Raw genomic sequence first — 19,165 nt, 5'->3', positions numbered from 1 at the left:
TCAAATAAATTTTCAGAAAGAGGGGTTTTCCGAAACATAACTGATGTATGTTTTATATTCTGTCTATTTGCAATGGTAACTGCATGTAAATTAAAGTTATTTCTTGTGTTTCGCATTTAAGGTGCCCCTGACAATAGAGGCACGGAATTCATCATAGCTTATATGGACAACTATCTAGCAAACTTTCCACTTGAACTCTTCGTTACGACTTCTCGTACTACAACTGTAGATGTACAGGTCACATCACCTGGTTGGACAAATCCCTCTGTGAATGAGCAATTTTCAGTCATAGCTGGATCTGTAAAACAGTTATTTATAGACCTTAAGTTGCGTCTGAATGGATCGGTCAAGGAAAAGAAGGGTATTTTGGTGACAGCGACGGACGAAATTGTTATTTACGGTGTCAACAAACAAGACTATTCCAACGACGCATTTCTGGGCTTACCCATAGATGTTCTTGCTATGGAATATTACACAGTGACATATTATCCTCCATATAGAAGAGCTCAAATTTGTGTAGTTGGAGTAGAAGATTCAACAACTGTCTCCATTAAATTGTCATCTTGTTCTAATTGCGGATCGGTCACCTACAACGGCGCCACTTACAACAAGGGAAACACTCTCACACTTCGTTTGGACAGATATGACGCCATACAATTACAGAGCACTGGCGATCTCACTGGGGCACACATCACAGCCAATAAGAAAATTTCTGTTTTCAGCGGAAACAGGAAGACAAAAACTGGTTCCGGCGGAAGTCAAGATCATTTGGTGGAGCATTTAACACCAGTTGACACTTGGGGAAAGAGATTCGCAACTGTTCCAACTCCAATGAGAACTGTTGGTGACTACTTCAAAATCATTGCAAGTGAAGATAGCACCAGCGTTACTTATAAATGCAACAAAAACAATGCCATTACAACGGGAAGTGTTTCTCTTAGTAAGGCAGGAGATTTCCAGCAGCTACTCATAGGATCAGGAAAATATTGTTATTTCGTTGCTGACAAAGCCATACTCTTGGTACAGACTGTTCTGAGTCAACAGAGAAGCAGTGAACCATCAGACCCTGCTATGCTCATCATACCACCTGTCGAGCAGTATGCAGCAGATTACACTTTTGCAACACCAAAATATTCAAAAGGTTCCTATGACAACTACTTTATGTTCGTCGTAGATTCCTCACAGAAATCCGGATTGAGGTTAGATGGGTCTGCTTTCCCAAGCAACACAGTTTATCATAATATACCTGATACAAATTTAGTGGGAGCTTACATAACTGTAACAGAAGGATCCCACACAGTTCGTCACACTTCAGTGATATCCGTATTTGGAGGATTTCTGTATGGCAGAGCTCATGCAGAAACATACGGGTTTACAACCGGAATGCGCATGGCTGGTATAAACACTGTAAGTGCTTACCAAAATGTAAATAAATAGCAAGATATCATTTTGATAGTGAAAATATATAAAGTTGAAAGTGTAATTTATATATGTTATCAGATATATATAAAACCGATTATTTATACATGTAGTTATATTGGGCAAAATGTAATAAAAATCCTCTAAATACCCCTTGCCAGGCGCGTAGCTACGTTTACGTCAAAACGCCCGGGCGTACACTAGAATTTGATAAAAAAAAAAAATACCTCCATTAAAAAGATCTGGTTTAAAGCACATCAGTGTTGTAAATCAATCTCAAATAGCTTGTAATTGCTTATAAAAGTGACGAAATCTACTTCCGATCAAATAGTACCGTATTATATATTTGTTTATTTTCTTTCGGTCAAAGTCTGAATCTCCTGGTAATTCTTCTTACTTTCCATTTGTTCAAAGAAATTCATAATTAGCTGAGATTCGATATGTGCTTTGAATTTTAGCCGAGCCTGCGACATTTATGACGCGAAAAAAAGAAATAGCGAACCTACATTTCTTCAGCGGCGTCAACATTTAGGTTCAATATGTGGTTATTTTAATATCAATAATTTTGTCAAACCTTCATGAAGTTTTACGAAAGTTGGACAGAAGCTTTTTATTCTTAATAGAGTATCCAAAGCATAATGATGAATTTAAATTTTTAATTTTACCGTATTTTACCGATAAAGGGAATTTGTTTTTTGCAGTTAATGCGGGGTTCACACATTGCCGATTATTGCTCCCGTTTGAGATCAGACAGCGATACGACACGAAAAGTGAAAAAGTCGGATTAGTATCCTCAATTATCTGGAATGTCCTATTATTGTCTGAACGCAGTCGTTTTAGTTCGTAACAGATTCCTACTGGTCGGGAAGGGTCCGAATAGTTCGGCAAAGCACCCCGACAGTGTAGCCTTCGTAATCCATCGTGTAGCCTTCGTGATCCATCGTGTAGGCTTCGACAGAGATATGAAGCTTAAATACCCGTCTTCGGTTAACCTTCGTATGTCCATCTTTTGCTATCGTATATAATTTCGGCACCATCGTATAGACTTCGTTATTCATCGTACTTGCTTCGGTCACTTTTTGGTATTTTAACGAGATCGGGACCAACTTCGTACGAACTTACAATTTTCGCATTCGGGTGTCCATCGTATATAAAAATCGGGACAGTGTGACGCGGGCATTAAGAAGTGTGTTACATTTCAATTACTTTGTCAAACCTTCATCGAATTTTATGAACCTTTAACAAAAGTTTTTTTTGTGATTAATGTCTGAAGTAACTTTTAGCAATTAACAGACGGTCTGTGGTTAATATTGTTTTTTACTAGACAATTTTGAAAACCTTCAGATATTGTATTGAAACTTTGGCAGAAGTTAATATTCCAGATCAAGAAAAAAAACCATCTTAATTAATTTAATGTTTGATTATTTTAAATCTTGTAATGAAATGAACTGATTGATGGATTCAATTTTTGAAGGGGTAATCTCAGACGAGAATCACGGTAATCCATGGACCCCTTTACGAATTTTCATAATGTACCTAAAAATCTATGCAAATTTATCATTTCATATCCATTTGCACAAATACAGGGGTTTTAGTCAAGTAATTGCTTTAGCCCACGGTTTCTTTAAAACATATTTTAAAGTAACTGGTCTGGATAATGTCTCTAACACCAATGACCATCAGATTTCAAATCAACAAAATGGGTTCATTAACATAAAAGATTAAAAACAATAGTCTCTAAAGTATGTTCAACTTTCTACATGCAGTTCGTTTTAATGATAGAAATGGGACTCCCCCTCCTCCTACCCACTACTATGAATAGGTTTTATAACCTGGATCCGATTGGAGCTCTCAAACTCCTCTACAAGGTTGGGGCGTACACTTAAAAATAGCCTAGCTACGCCACTGCCTTGCAACAACTATCAAACGTTTTAGAGGCTATATGGTAGTTCGTCTGATTTTGCTTCCATACTTCCTATGTACATAAGGGGAATGGCACGCTATCGGGATGCGTTGTATAGGGGTGGATAATAGTCTTACTGTGTAATATAATGGATAACAAAGTGGCATCAGGAAAAAAAGTTTTTTTTAAGCGGGCATATGGAAATTAGCACACCAGTGTCATCCTAATCATCTAAAAACTGGCAAAGCAAAATAAAAGTTTTAACCATCTAATAATGTGTATATTTAAAATATTTTAAGCATCAAAAAGCTGGTAAACGGCAAAAAATGTTAAATCTTCTTTAAAATGGGATGGCAAAAATGTTTTAGTCATTTCAAAACTGATATAGAAGAAAAGGTCGAACGATCTTAAATGGGTTTATTCGTTCATAGTGTATTAATTTACGTTTTTTGATTGAGTTAAGCCTGCCAATTGATTTTTTATCGTATGTTTTTCTATATTGTGATGTTATGCTATTGTTTCAGAAAAAGGGAGAAGGTTTGGTACCATTTAAACGTTTAATCCCGCTGCAAATGGTTGCACCTGTCCTAAGTCAGGAATCTGATGTACAGTAGTTGTCGTTTGTTTACGTGTCTCTCGTTTCTCGTTTTTTTTTTTTATAGATTAGATTTTTTTTTTATAGATTGGTTTTCCCGTTTGAATGGTTTTACACTAGTAATTTTGGGACCCTTTATAGCTTGTTGTTCGGTGTGAGCCAAGGCTCCGTGTTGAAGGCCGTACATTGACCTATAACGGTTTACTTTTTTAAAATTGTTATTTGGATGGAGGGTTGTCTCATTGGCACTCACACCACATCTTCTTATATCTATATATAGCATAAAATGTTTTAATCATTTTTTCTTTGAATAAATATTTATTTACTAAAGTGTTTCTACAAAACAGGTTTGTGAACTAAGTACAACTTTTGTTGGAGATTGATATAGCATAAACTGTTTTAAACATCTTTAAACTACTTTTCATCAGCAATGCACCCTATCTACTTATATATTCACTTTTATATACCTTTGAATATATATTTATATCTACATAATAGGTGTGTGTACCAAGTACAACTGTTGTTGGAGATGGTATTGATAACGATTGTGATGGATTAATTGACGAGGAAATTTGTACTACAGCCAATCAGAACAATGGTTTGTATTAGTATTACCTTACCTTAACCTTAATTCTCTCCGCGCCAGAAGTCGCATAAGGCCTCCACGCTGCTTTTCCACCCTTTTCTATCTTTTGCCGCTGTTCTGGCTACGTTCCAACTTGTCCATCCTTGTTAGTATTACAGCCAATTACAAAAATGGTCTGTACTGCACTGCGCCAATCAGAACAATCGTCTGTGCGATTAGTTTATTGTTTGGGAGGGTAGACGGTTGATGCTTTACTTTTTATACCCTAACCATTAAATGTTTGGGAGGGTAGACGGCTGATGCTCTAATTTTTATACTCTTACCATTGTTTGGGAGGGGAGACGGTTGGTGCTCTACTTTTTATACTCTAACCATTGTTTTGGGTAGACGATTGATGCTTTACTTTTTATACTCTTACCATTGTTTGGGAGGGGAGACGGTTGGTGCTCTACTTTTTATACTCTAACCATTGTTTTGGGTAGATGGTTGATGCTTTACTTTTTATACTCTAACCATTGTTTTCAAACAGCAAAATTAGTTTGTGTTGTATCATTAGGTATGCAGTGTAAAACTCAAAATTGTCTTTTTATCAAACAACGTTTAAATAAGAGAAAATACTATTTTAAATATCGGCGAAGCAAAGGACTACATATGGTCATTTCATTACTCTATGTGTCTGATGGGGACTGTATATTTTTGTTTTGTCGTTCTTTGAATCAGGAGGATATATAGCTGTTACCTTAAATGTATTTGGAATTAAACCACATTTTACCTTTATTATTTTTCAACAGATGATGACGGTGATGGTGTGTCAGATGAAGATTGTGCAACACCGGCACCGAGTAAGTAGTTTTGCTTTTAAACTAATTGGTAACTTATTGACCCATGATCATTAAAAAGACAAATAGATAAAAAGTTGGTTATCAAAAACGTATTCTGACATCATTCAGCGCAACTTTCTCTGACAATGACATTTACATAGTAGCACTTGTCATTGAATTTACAAGACCATGCGCATCTAGAAGTAGTACACATAATACAATTAGGCAAACATTTTGAACAAGTACTTATATATCTTTAAAAGTGACAAAGGAGGTCAAAGAACAATTTTCAAATGTAGAATTTGACCATGGCATTTGACTTTTATAATTACCTAGTATTTTTTTCTTTTGACAAAGGACATCGAATCAATAGACCCTGGGCCTCTATCACTTATGGGTTACCAGTAACAAATGCATAAAACTTATTTCAAATTCATTAGGCTGGGAAATAACTACCATATGAAGTATTCGTATCGCTTCCATCAAAATTGAATAAAAAATCCTGAGGATATATCGAGCAATTTGGTAAAATAAATTTTCCGCTTTCCTTTTCGGTTACGGAGGAGATCTCAACACAAAGAAAACAGTGTTTAGGGAGATAACTCTTACAATGAAAAGTCCTCGACAAAACAGTGTCAGTCTCAAAAGCGCAATAACTGTTCGATATCATGTGCAAAAAATCTAGACGATATCTTGGGAAACCACAAAATAGGGCACGAAACAAATTTGGCGGAAGAAGAAAAAAAATATAATCAGAACAAATACTATACACTATAGGTGAAATCTGTAAATATAGAATCTGTACTTTGGCAACTTCCCTAAATGTTTTGATGGTGTCAATTTGTCAAATAGCATGAAACTAAAGGATTTAAACTTTTATTTTATAGAATTTCTGCAAAAATGACCAATTTTGGCATTTTATGGTCAAAATAGGCATTTATAGCTTTTTCAATATTGATGCATAAATAGCATCCTGACTTTCTATCTGACAGGTTTTCATGTGTCAATATTAGTGTTTTTATGCCTTTATCTAGTTCTTTTACTTATTTATGAACTCTACAGAAAAGAAGATTACCTCAGACAATATGTGCAAAATGTGTTGTTTAAATGACGACTTGTCTAACGCCCTGTTTGGATGAAGTAAAAAGTGGGGAGCTTGGTACATAAAATTTGAAGTCCATAATAAATACCTCACTTAATTTGTATCAAAAGCACTTTACAAGTCTATTGTACCTGTTCCATTTCACATAATATCTTTCTGTTCTTCTGTAGGATAGCAAGTGATTTAAATATAAGCCTGTTGCCAGACGATTGCAATCTATGCATGCGATTAGAATTGCAAAGTGTATGTCATAAACCAACAAATGGATGAAATGCTTGTTAATTTGTGTATTAATCTAATACGTATGACGTTGATGAAAACCAGAAATATATATATTATTTTTTAGATGCATTAGCATCTTTCTTGTAAAAACACAAGTGTGGACACAGATCAGTGTGGATTATAACAGTTCGGTTTGAGTTTTGTTTAAAAAACAATATTTATGGCGAGTACATGTTGGTTGTGAAATGTATTGGATGTTTCACATGTTGGTTGTGAATTCTATTGGATATTTTGCATGTTGGTTGTGAAATCTATTGGATGTTTTTGATATCAAATTCCAACAATTTAATCAATAATTTTATTTTCTCCGGTTAATTTCTGAGACATCTTACACAATGTTGAGATGTCAATACAACTTGACATATAACAAAACCATATGAAGACGTACGAACGAATAGCATATTTTATTTCTAAATTACAGTTAACGGTGCATGGACAGATTGGGCATCATGGGGTAGTTGTTCCGTATCATGCAATCCTAGCGCGTCTGGTACATACACCAGAATCAGAACCTGTACGAATCCAGCACCAAAGTATGATGGAACACAGTGCGTTGGTGTCACGAGTCAATCAAGCTCCTGTTCACCGACCATCTATTGTCCAAGTGAGTTGATTTGTTACTACTATCCATTGATATTCTTATAGTTTGTTTTTTTTTAATTGAGGAGGTGGCGCAAATAAAAAGTTTCAATTCTGGTATTATGGTGAATTTATATAACACCTAGCATAAACTATGTAAATAAATGCAGTAAAATTACCACATTAGAAGTGTTTGCCTAATATAGAATTTACGAATCCTAATAAAAGTATCCAATAGATTGTAAAGACATAAGCATACAATATAATATTTCGTTAACATCCCATTTTTAAGATATTCCTACATTTGACCATCCTACCTAGTACATTTCGAATATATGTTTTGAACACTCTTACCTAAAAAAACATATTTTTATTTTATTCTTTCAATAATTTATTGTTTATCTCTGATATTGTTTCAGACTAGTTTATAGCAGAAACATAAGATTCACTATTTTTTTTCTTCTAAATCATTGCATACACAAGTGAAATCAGTGACTCAAGTTGCCATAAAATATCTTTGATCAGACGTCATTATTTTATATTTAAAAAAAAAATCTTTTCTATTACGAATAACTAAAAATATGATACATTGAATAGAAATATAACGCTAAGTGTTTTCGAGATAAGAAATATAACAAACGCGTGTCGATAATTCTACATTTAAAGACTGGTCTTTTTGGCAAATTTACACGTGTAACTAACATTCAAGTTGATTTTCGATTAACAAAAGGTGTAAACACTGGCTGCACTCAAGTTTATAGTGTACATACATAATGAAACCGAACATGAGAAATAAGAACAAATTTTGTTTTTTATTACTTAACATTATTTCAAGTTAAAGATCTTAAAGAGTACATCTTAGAAAGTACAGGAATCAATTAAATGAAAGCCTTGATGAAATACAATTTTTTTCCAGTTGATGGAAACTGGGGATCATGGGGTTCTTATGGATCATGCTCAGTAACTTGTGCAACAGGAGATCAAACAAAGACAAGATCTTGTAATAATCCTACTCCGGCACACAATGGAAACCAATGTAGTGGTTCAGGGACTAGCTCAAAAACGTGTACCATGGTAGCATGTCCAGGTAAGGCTTCGTTGAATGTTTGCTTTTTTTATTCCGTTGAAGCTTGTTTCTTTTCTTGTCTTTTATAACTGACCGTATAGCAAATGATAGTAAATTATAATAGTAACTGTTAATGCTTTAAACGCAGAGCAAAACAATTACAACTGATGGCTATAAAGGAATACATAAGTTAAAAACATTAGGGAGTTATGGAAAATATTACACATTTACCTTATACATACTTTGCCACGACTGGACATAACTTAATAAGTTGTAAAATTAATAAAGTAAACTACCGATGCTAGGCAACTCCTCAACAGATATATATTCTAGTAGTATATTTTAAGTTTCTATATAAAATGATATTTTAGAATTTGAAATCATGTTATCAAAACTTTAATAAATTAGAATATATAAATGTGATACAAAAGTAATGTTTACTAAACCAATAGAACATATATACGTTAAACCTCGTTTTGGAGCTATGCTATTTTTTTCTTACCATGTATTGCAGTAAATGGAAATTGGGCATCTTGGACGACATGGACCTCTTGTTCTTTAAGTTGTGGAAGTGGGAGCTCAAGTAGGAGTAGAGCATGTTCCAACCCAGCACCAGCTAATAATGGATTGGACTGTAGTGGATCCGGCTCAGAAAGTAAAACTTGTACACTTATTGCTTGTCCTAGTAAGTATTAGAAATGGAAAATTACTAAATACTAAACTTGTTCAAAGGGTATCTACACGTCTCAATCTTCAAAATCGGTTATCTAAAAATACTACCATCGCTAACATTTTTAACAATAAAAATCGTGGTTACCCTTCTATCGATAAGTGTCATGCCAAAAAATGACTCACATGTCCCCGTCGTTCCACCAACAATACGGTAAGGTCCACGTTTAATGGTCGCACATTTTCTTTAAATTTTGAAACTGATATAACTTGAAAAAACAAACAGTATTATTTATTTACTCACATGAAACAAACCGGGGTGTGGTATTCAGTACGTAGGAGAAACTGGACGATATTTATCTAAACGCACTCAAGAACATCTGTATCGTTTGAAAAGACCCAATAAATTCAAAAGTATCATTTACCAACACCTTAAGAAGCACAGCCATCCTTTTAAATATTTAGCAGTTCAACCTTTAGAAGTAGTAAATAAGCAGTTTGGTGAATCGCATTCAAAGTTTGTACGATCACTGAAAATAATTGAATTAAATTGGATTAAAAAATTACAGACAGTTTACCCTCTCGGTCTAAATGATAATATCATGGGGATTGGTAATATATCTAGAACCAATTCCGTTAACATTTTGGATATAGTTTCTAAAACTGTTCGTAAAAAACGTTCTCACGGTCGTAGAACAAATCGCAATCAAAGAAAATTTCGGGCCAATCATACCAATATTTCGGACCTAATTTCTATTTCAAAAAACAACGGCAGACATTATTTGTTAACAAAACTCTGTTCGTTACCGGTTAATAAGTTAAATAAAGTTTTGGAGGATTGCAACACAATTTCATATAGCAGTCCTAAGTATGAAATTGTTCAAATTATTATGGCATATTGTTATTCTAAATTATTTCCCAAAATTGATCGCCCTGAAGATCATAAAAAACATTTTATTAAAATTAAGTATGTCAATAAAGGCTTTGATTTTGTAAATATTGCCGGGATATTTAACGACCATTCTGTTAAAGAACACATTCCTGGATATTTTGACAATACTGAGCTACCTCTTATTTGTTATATTTACAAGAAATCTACCCGGAAATTTGTGTTTAATTATAGTCAATTGTGTAACGATGTTAATATCAGTGAAAATACACCTACTTCATGTAATTGCAGTAATTCCGAATATATTTATGGACCCATTTCCCATGTTATAACAGGAGATCTTAACATCGTTCAAGACCGAGAGTTAAAATCATTCCTCAGTAAAGGACCTAAATATCGTCCCCCGTCAATTATTAATTGGAATGAGTGTCGTAATATCATCCACGACTCACTCCATACTTACTGTATGAAATGGATAAAACGGGAAAAAGCTGACAAAAAATCTTTGGACTCTTTTTTAAATTCAGTAATGAAGATAGTTGATATACGTATTCAACATTTTAAAGAACATTTTACTATTAACAATAATCACAATAAACGTATTTCTCGTATCAAACATAAACTAAAAGAACTAGCCAAGGAATTTGTTTTTGTCCCGGCCGATAAAGCTGCTAATAATATTATTATTGTTTGACGTAAATTTTACATTGAGGTTCTGAAAAAGGAAATCACCAATTCACCATCATTCCAACTGACTCCATTTTCAGAAAACGAAATCTGTAACAAACATAAACTTTTAGCCACCGCTTTACAAGCAGAGCCAAATATAATGAAAGTCCCAACTATGTATTGGCTTCCGAAGCTACACAAAACCCCTTACAAATATAGATTTATTTCGTCTTCAAGCCATTGTTCAACTACTAAATTGTCTATTCTTCTTACCAACACACTTGGTACAATTAAAAACCTGATAATAAATTGTTCAAATAAGGCCTTCGAAAATAGTGGAATAAATTACTTTTGGAGTGTCAAGAGCTCGTTGGAAGTACTTGATAAATTGCATGCTTATATTGGTGATTTTGAATCTGTTCAAAGTTTTGATTTTTGTACCCTGTATACCACATTGCCTCACATTCTCATTAAGAAAAAATTCACACACCTAATTAAATGGGCATTCAAAAAATCAGAATGTGAATATATATGTTCAAACTCTTTTAGGTCATTTTTTAGTCGCAATAAACAAAAAAACTATGTTAATTAAACATGCTTTGATACTATATATGCCCTTGAATTTTTACTAGATAACATTTTTGTTCGCTTTGGGAATTCCGTGTATCGTCAGATTATCGGAATTCCAATGGGGACTAACTGTGCACCACTTATTGCGGACCTGTTTTTGTATTGTTATGAGTTACAATTTATGACAAAAATAAGCAAAGACCCATCGAAACAGCATCTGATAACAAATTTAATAATACTTTTAGATATTTGGATGATATTTTGGCTCTCAATAATGACGACTTCAGTATGTATATTAATGAAATTTATCCTGTTGAACTTACTTTAAATAAAGCTAATACTAACAATGACCACTGCCCTTTTCTCGATCTTGATATCTATATCGCTAATGGAAAGCTGAATACTAAAATTTATGATAAAAGGGATGATTTTTCATTTCCTATCGTTAATTATCCGTTTTTAGATGGTGACGTTCCCTTGTCACCATCTTACGGTGTTTATATATCTCAACTTGTACGATTCGTTCGTGTATGTAACAATGTTTTAGATTTTAACGAGACAAATTTATGTATTACTGAAAAATTATTACACCAGGGTTTTCGATATCACAAACTAGTCAAAACATTTACTAAATTCTATCATCGGTATAAAGACATCATTCGTAAATATAGCTCAACATGCAGACTTCTAATACGTTCAGGTATTTCACATCCAATTTTTTATGGAAATATTCTTTATAAAGCACAAAGGTGTCAGTATTCACCTCAGAAACTTACAAAACCTTTGAATAGACTTCTTAAGAAGGGATATGATTACGATACTGTTGTCAAGTTATTAAAGATTGCATATTTTGGCGTTAATATTGAGTCAGTGATGAGGTCTTTGCATCGGAACTAAACACATTTATTCTAAAAACAGTTGTTGGCTTGACACGGGTTATGTTCTTCTCATGTATGTTATGATGGTATGATACTAAACCCCTAACGGGAAGGATTGTGCCTGATGTTCATATGATGAAATCATAATCTTTCAGTCAGTTTAATTGAAGTCTGGAGCTGGCATGTCAGTTAACTGCTAGTAGTCTGTTGTTATTTTGTTTATTTTCTTTGGTTACATCTTCTGACATCAGACTAGGACTTCTCTTGAACTGAATTTTAATGTGCGTATTGTTATGCGTTTACTTTTCTACATTGGTTAGAGGTATAGGGGGAGGGTTGAGATCTCACAAACATGTTTAACCCCGCCGCATTTTTACGCCTGTCCCAAGTCAGGAGCCTCTGGCCTTTGTTAGTCTTGTATTATTTTAATTTTAGTTTCTTGTGTTCAATTTGGAAATTAGTATGGCGTTCATTATCACTGGACAAGTATAAATTTGTTTAGAGGCCAGCTGAAGGACGCCTCCGGGTGCGGGAATTTCTCGCTACATTGAAGACCTGTTGGTGACCCTCTGCTGTTGTTTTTTATTTGGTCGGGTTGTTGTCTCTTTGACACATTCCCCATTTCCATTCTCAATTTTATGTTTATGTATATCGAATGCATTCAGACTTGTTGAAGTTGGTATTCGTTTTGTCGTAGAGACAACACTTTCACATGATAATCTGGGCTTCATGGGCTACTTGTTCTGTAACCTGTGCAAGCGGGACACAAAACAGACAACGCCAGTGTGATAGTCCTGCACAACAACACAACGGATTATATTGTGTTGGTTCGGGTTCAGATACAAAGACATGTACAAAAGTAGCATGCCCAGGTATCGTCTTATATTTCTAAATTATTTCTGCCTTAAATAAAATTGAGAATGGAAATGGGGAATGTGTCCCGTTAGGGGTTTAGTATCATACCATCATAACATATATGAGAAGAACATAACCATAACATGCTAACAACTGTTCTTAGAATAAATGTGTTTAGTTCCGCTGCAAAGACCAACGCCAAAATATGTAATCTTTAATGACTTGACAACAGTATCGTAATTATATCCCTTCTTAATAAGTAAGTCTTTTTTTGTCGAATATAAGAAACGAATTGATAAAAATATAATTAAAACCCTTATTATCGTTTTTGACTGATGTATAAAAACAAGTTATGTGCATTATGAATGACTCTTTATAATTTTAATTAATACCTAACTGATTCACATGTCAAAGAACACATTTTCATATATTATAAATAAGAAAAATCTCAAAGAAAATAAATGAAGATTGAGAAAGTTTCAATTTTGAAAATGTTCAACTCAGATATGTGTAGCAATTTGCTTTTAAAAGCATTTGTTGATGCTGTCTGCACGAAATAACTTAGAACAGAAATTAACATAAATCACAAAATATAATCAGTTGTACTTGCTTCATTGAGGTAGAATTTGAATACTTTTTTGTCTACCAATTTCAATTAATATCATTAATACTTCCTCGAAATAATCTACGTATCTTTGCTCAGTATCACCCCTCTTGTTTTTCAATTTGTTATTTTACATCTTTTCTTTTTCTGTGTCGTGTTTTGATATTGTCGTCAGTTTGTATCATTTCTTTTTATAGTCATGGAAGTTACTGTTTTAGTAGACCTTCAAATTACCAATAGCCCATTGCTATCTTTATTTGATTTTTAGTTTACTTTTTTCTGTTCATATTTGCACATTCCCTTCTTATTATACTTTGCAGTCAATGGTAATTGGGGAACTTGGGCGTCATGGGACTCTTGTTCAGTAACATGTGCAAGTGGAACACAAAATAGACAACGTCAATGTGACCAGCCAGCACCACAACATAACGGACAGGACTGCGGTGGTTCGAATACAGATACAAAGAGTTGTACACAAATAGCTTGTCCAAGTATGTTTATATTTGTTTACGCGGTGATATTTCTTGTAGAACACAAACATGTCAAGAAACAAGTTTTACCTTTATATTTTTAAAAAGGATTACTACAACATGATAATGCGCTTTATGAAGCAAAATAATAATATTTTATACAATTCAATGCAATGCACTTATCAATACGGTAGCTGGTGATAACATAGCAATGTTTTTACTATGTCGCATTACAGTGTAACCGATTCGAATAAATAAAAGTATTATAATTATTTTGAATCAGTAGTAGTTCATCAACTAAGATATTTTTAACGATTAAGGATACACATGGTAACTTGTTATGTAGCAGTACAATTTTAAAAAGTTAAAATATCACTGACAAACAGAATCAGTCGGTGAAGAAGTATGCTCACTTCAATCAAATTTTAAAATTGTCCGCCACTGTTAAGCCAATGGCAGAGTATATCTTTACACATAATTAATACTAAGCCACAGTTTATGAATATTATGATGTTTAAAATCTATTAGTAACTGTATTACTTGTTAATATCTAAATATAACATTATTTTTATATTGTTTCAATAACCGTTTCATAGTTGATGGTAATTGGGGAAGTTGGGCTTCCTGGGGTAGCTGTTCAGTAACTTGTGCAAGTGGAACCGAAACAAGACAACGTCAGTGTGATAGTCCGGCAGCACAACACAATGGACAGGATTGCAGTGGTTCGGGTACAGACACACAGACATGTACTCAAGTCGCATGTCCAAGTAAGAGTAGTCAATGTTTTTATATGCTATGTATATACTATGATTAGCATATGAATGCTTCATTTATCATACTGATATTGTTCAATATTTTCACAATTAAATAAACTACATCTATAGTATGACGATTTAAGAATACCAAGATGCATACACCTGCTGTATCAATCATTCAGCGAATGTCGCAAATGAAACGTTGACTGGATTCAGCAAAAGAGAGGCAAAAAATACTAAAGGGATAAACTGACAAAGGTCGACCAATATATTTAGATATAATTGGATTGCTTTTGATTTTCTTGATCTGATATTGATCCATATTAGTAAATAGATTTGAGAAATTGAAATATAAAGCAATGTAAATTGCAACTATGTAATAACACATTTACAAAATTCAAATTCATAAAAAAAAACCTGTCTTTTCTTAGTTGATGGAGTATGGGGAAGTTGGGCTTCCTGGGGAAGTTGTTCTGTAACCTGCGCAAGCGGGACTGAAAACAGACAACGCCTGTGTGATAGTCCAGCACCACAACACTCTGGACAGGACTGCAGTGGTTCTGGTACAGATACACAGACATGTACTAAAGTCCCTTGTCCAAGTATGTATAATAATAACAGTTGTCTTAAATAACATAATAACACCACATACTCAATACAATGTATTTACCAAAAATAAGATGTATATTATGACAATAAACTCATCATAGATACAAGGATTAAACTTTGTTTTGCCAGACGCGCGTTTCATCTACAAATAATTCACGAGTGACGTTTGAATACAAAAAAGTAAGAAATACCACTTAAAGTTCGAAGTTGAAGAGCTTTGATAACCAAAATTCCGTAAGGTTTTGCCAAATACGGCTCAGGTAATACTAATTTATTTCTGGGATAGAAGTTCTTAGTATTCCGACCAAATGTGCTGTGAACAGTTATTTTGTTATAATAATTATATCAATGACAATTCAAGTCAACACATGAGCGCTGACTACAGGGTTGTGTCTTTTTGGAATTATATTGTATGATTTATTTTTGTTTTATCAGTATCATGTTAAATATCATTATTTGTAAAAATCATATGATGACATATTGGTTTCGTTATGAGAAACATCGATAAGAAATATATTATGTTTGTTTTTATTATAAAATTTAAGTTGATGGCTTATGGGCTGTTTGGAGTGCATGGGGAACATGCTCCGTAACATGTGCAAGTGGTACACATGACCGATCAAGAACTTGTACTGATCCTGCGCCAGCACATAATGGAGCCAATTGTGTTGGATCTGGCACAGCAACACAAACCTGTACTTTAACGCCATGTCCAAGTAAGTAAAGGTGTTTCAATAAGTTCTCATATTTTACTGTTTAAAACATGTATTTAAACGCCAACCAACATTATATTTCTAAAGTAGCAAACAAGGAAACATTTAAATGTGTACGTACAGAAATAGCATTTTAAAAACTTTTGCTAGAATATCTATTATATCTTTATAAAATGCAAATAAGCATGTGAGTCAAAGTTCCGTGTTGCTGTCCGTACTTTGACCTATAATTTGAATCTGCTTGTGTCACTTGTAAAACTGGTTTTACAGAGAAAAGTGAATTTACTATTTTATTGTGCATTTTGGTATATTTCTTTGTTAAATAACCGTTGTATTTTGCTTCCTTTTGAAAAAAAGTTGATGGTGCATGGACAACCTGGACATCTTGGGGAACTTGCACTGTTACTTGTGGTGGTGGCACACAAGATCGCACCCGATCATGTACAAATCCTGCCCCACAATATAACGGAGCAGCGTGTGCTAGTAATGGTCTAGAAACACAGTCATGTAATACTCAAGTTTGCATAAGTAAGTAAGAACTGTTTAAGTTGTTATATTCTATTGGATATAATACTTACTGTATTGCATTTACTGTTATATTTAAAAGTTTTAAATTTCTGTTAAATAAAAGACTACTTTTTTTTAAATGTGCTTAGACTTGTGAAATGGAGAAACAAGTTATAAACAAACAACCATACTTGGAGTAATACCAATCCATAAAAAAATCCTGTGTTACATTATATTTTTACTGTATTTGGTGACAAAAGTGCTGGTTACAAAAATGCTATATAATCGAAAACGAATCTGCTATAAAGTAAAATACTAAGCTCTGAGGAAAATTCAAAACGAAAAGTCAATATTCAAATGACAAACTCAAAAGCGTAAACACGCAAAACGATTGGATAACCATTGTCATATTCCTGACTTGGAACAGGCATTTGTTTATGTAGAAAAATGGTGTATTAAACCTGATTTTATAGCTGGCTAGACCCCTCACTTGTATGACAGTCGCGTAAATTCCATTATATTGCCGACAATGTGTGAACAAAACAAGCAGATATAATAAGTGAAAACTAGTGGTGCAGCATTCAACACTGTGTTACTATCTTAATCACTATAAAATATATATGCACAGACAAATATAAGAATACCATAACATGTTAATAGGATGATAAACAACGTAATCTATACTTCAAGACCATCGTCTATTATACATACATTTGACACGGAATATTTATCGACAAGGTCTTTGTATCTTCATCTTTTTGAAAATTTGAAAAAGAACGAGATGTTTATTGACATAACCCTAGTTCATTAAGTTTCTGCTCATACGTTGGTGACGTTTTACAAAGTCTGAGTAGCAAGCTCTTGAATAACGAATAAGTTGGAAACATGTTTTATTGAAATTTGCTGTTTTTGTTATCCTTTTATCTTGCATCACCCTCATGAACAACTTTGACTCTTTGTTTTGATCGGGTTGGATACTGTAAAATTGTTGCCGGTCATTTTATTATGTCATTTATCTAAGTACCCTACTTTAACTAAAAGATTATATATATTTACCTGTCTTCAATGAAGAATTGTATACACAAGTTGTTTTTGCACAAACAGTTGATGGTACATGGGGACAATGGCAGTCTTGGGGTGTGTGCTCAGTTACGTGTGGTGGTGGTCGTCAATCGAGAATGAGAGTATGTGATGATCCAAGACCAGCTAATGGCGGACTTCCTTGTAGTGGTTCGTCAAGCGAGTATGGATACTGCAACATACAAGCTTGTCCCACAGCAGCATATGGAGCTTATGTACAAGTAAGATTTAATAATTTAGAAGCAATATTTGTGAACAAACAATATTTGTTTTCTCATGGATTTCTTTTATCAATTGGAAACAAATGTAACAAAACAGAAGTAAATGTTGAACATTGCTAGTTCGCCACAGATGAATGTTTAACTTAAAGCTTATTGCTGTATCAGTACATTTTGTATTTCAAATATTTTAATATAAAGATTTAAACTGTCATGAGAATATTTGTTGGTTAGTAGGGTTTACTTATACATGTATATCCTAATTTATATACTCACATCAAATTTGCATTTCTTTGTAGACATGTCCAACCGGTTGGTTTTCATGCCAGCATGGGTCCGTTTCTTGTATAGATGAAGCATTTAAGTGTGACTGTGAGGAGGACTGCGAGGATGGCAGCGATGAATCGACATCATATGCCAGTTGTGATCCATACATTTTGGCGACTTGTCCTAGCGGTGCTGATAGTAAGTAATGTATAAGATAATACTATTAGGATTTTGGAAATGATTCGTTAAATAAAATAAATTTGATTGCAATGTTATTTCAGGATATTGGATTATACTCGAAACTATAGTACGGTGTTAGTACTTTGACAATAAGTATTACTTTTCAAAGTATAACTTAAGGTACAATTCACTATTCTCAATAAAGAAATGTAATTTGTAAATAGTCACTCTGATCTTAACATCGTGTAAAACGTCTGGAAATAAAAAGTTTGTGTTGATGACAAGTTATCAATCACTTCAATACTTGCGATTTATTGACTTATGTGGAGATATTCCGATTGAGATTTTTCGAGTAGGTCTGAGAACAAAACATTCCATTGATTTCATTGTTGCCTAGTGTATTTATACCTGTGTTTTTCGTACACCTTCTACATTTATTTCTTAATGTTAAATGTATAAAATAACAATTTAAGAGATGAAATTATACTTAAAAAAATTTAATCGTTTATTATAAGGCAAAGTAGTTAATTGGCAAGCTTAAAAGAGCATATTATAACGAATTCAGCTAAATCTGTGACACACCTTAAATAAACCTATCCACATTAAAAAAAATTATGTGATACAACACTTTACACATTTTAAGTGTCCAAAGCGCATTTCTGAATTAGAGTAAGAGTACGTTAATTTAACGATTGAAATAAATTCATAAGACACATTTAAGCTAACAACTTGTTATTGTTGGCTTTCGTTTTTGTATATACCAAAAAGTAAAATCACAAAAATACTGAACTCAGAGGAGAATCCAATCGGAAAGTCCATAATCACATGGCAAAATCAAATGACAAAACACATCAAAAACGAATGGACAACAACTGTCAT

General features: G+C 33.5%; 1 protein-coding gene across 1 annotated transcript in view; it reads left to right on the top strand.

Annotated features, from left to right (window-relative positions):
- LOC143071062 (SCO-spondin-like) overlaps positions 1-19,165 on the top strand; it is a 48,128-nt gene that overhangs the window by 27,895 nt on the left and 1,068 nt on the right. The window contains exons 21-34 of the mRNA XM_076245138.1: positions 122-1,407; positions 4,416-4,515; positions 5,295-5,345; positions 7,130-7,312; positions 8,204-8,374; positions 8,868-9,042; positions 12,728-12,900; positions 13,808-13,978; positions 14,554-14,724; positions 15,144-15,314; positions 15,867-16,037; positions 16,392-16,562; positions 17,646-17,842; positions 18,139-18,304. Of these exons, the coding sequence (XP_076101253.1) occupies positions 122-1,407; positions 4,416-4,515; positions 5,295-5,345; positions 7,130-7,312; positions 8,204-8,374; positions 8,868-9,042; positions 12,728-12,900; positions 13,808-13,978; positions 14,554-14,724; positions 15,144-15,314; positions 15,867-16,037; positions 16,392-16,562; positions 17,646-17,842; positions 18,139-18,304 (3,357 nt within the window). The remainder of the gene's footprint in view (positions 1-121; positions 1,408-4,415; positions 4,516-5,294; positions 5,346-7,129; positions 7,313-8,203; positions 8,375-8,867; positions 9,043-12,727; positions 12,901-13,807; positions 13,979-14,553; positions 14,725-15,143; positions 15,315-15,866; positions 16,038-16,391; positions 16,563-17,645; positions 17,843-18,138; positions 18,305-19,165) is intronic.

The sequence above is a fragment of the Mytilus galloprovincialis genome, chromosome 4 (assembly GCF_965363235.1).
Source record: "Mytilus galloprovincialis chromosome 4, xbMytGall1.hap1.1, whole genome shotgun sequence".
In the NCBI taxonomy this organism is placed as follows: Eukaryota; Metazoa; Mollusca; class Bivalvia; order Mytilida; family Mytilidae; genus Mytilus; species Mytilus galloprovincialis.
Note: the sequence above shows the minus strand (reverse complement) of the source record. Positions and strands in the feature narration are given on the sequence as shown.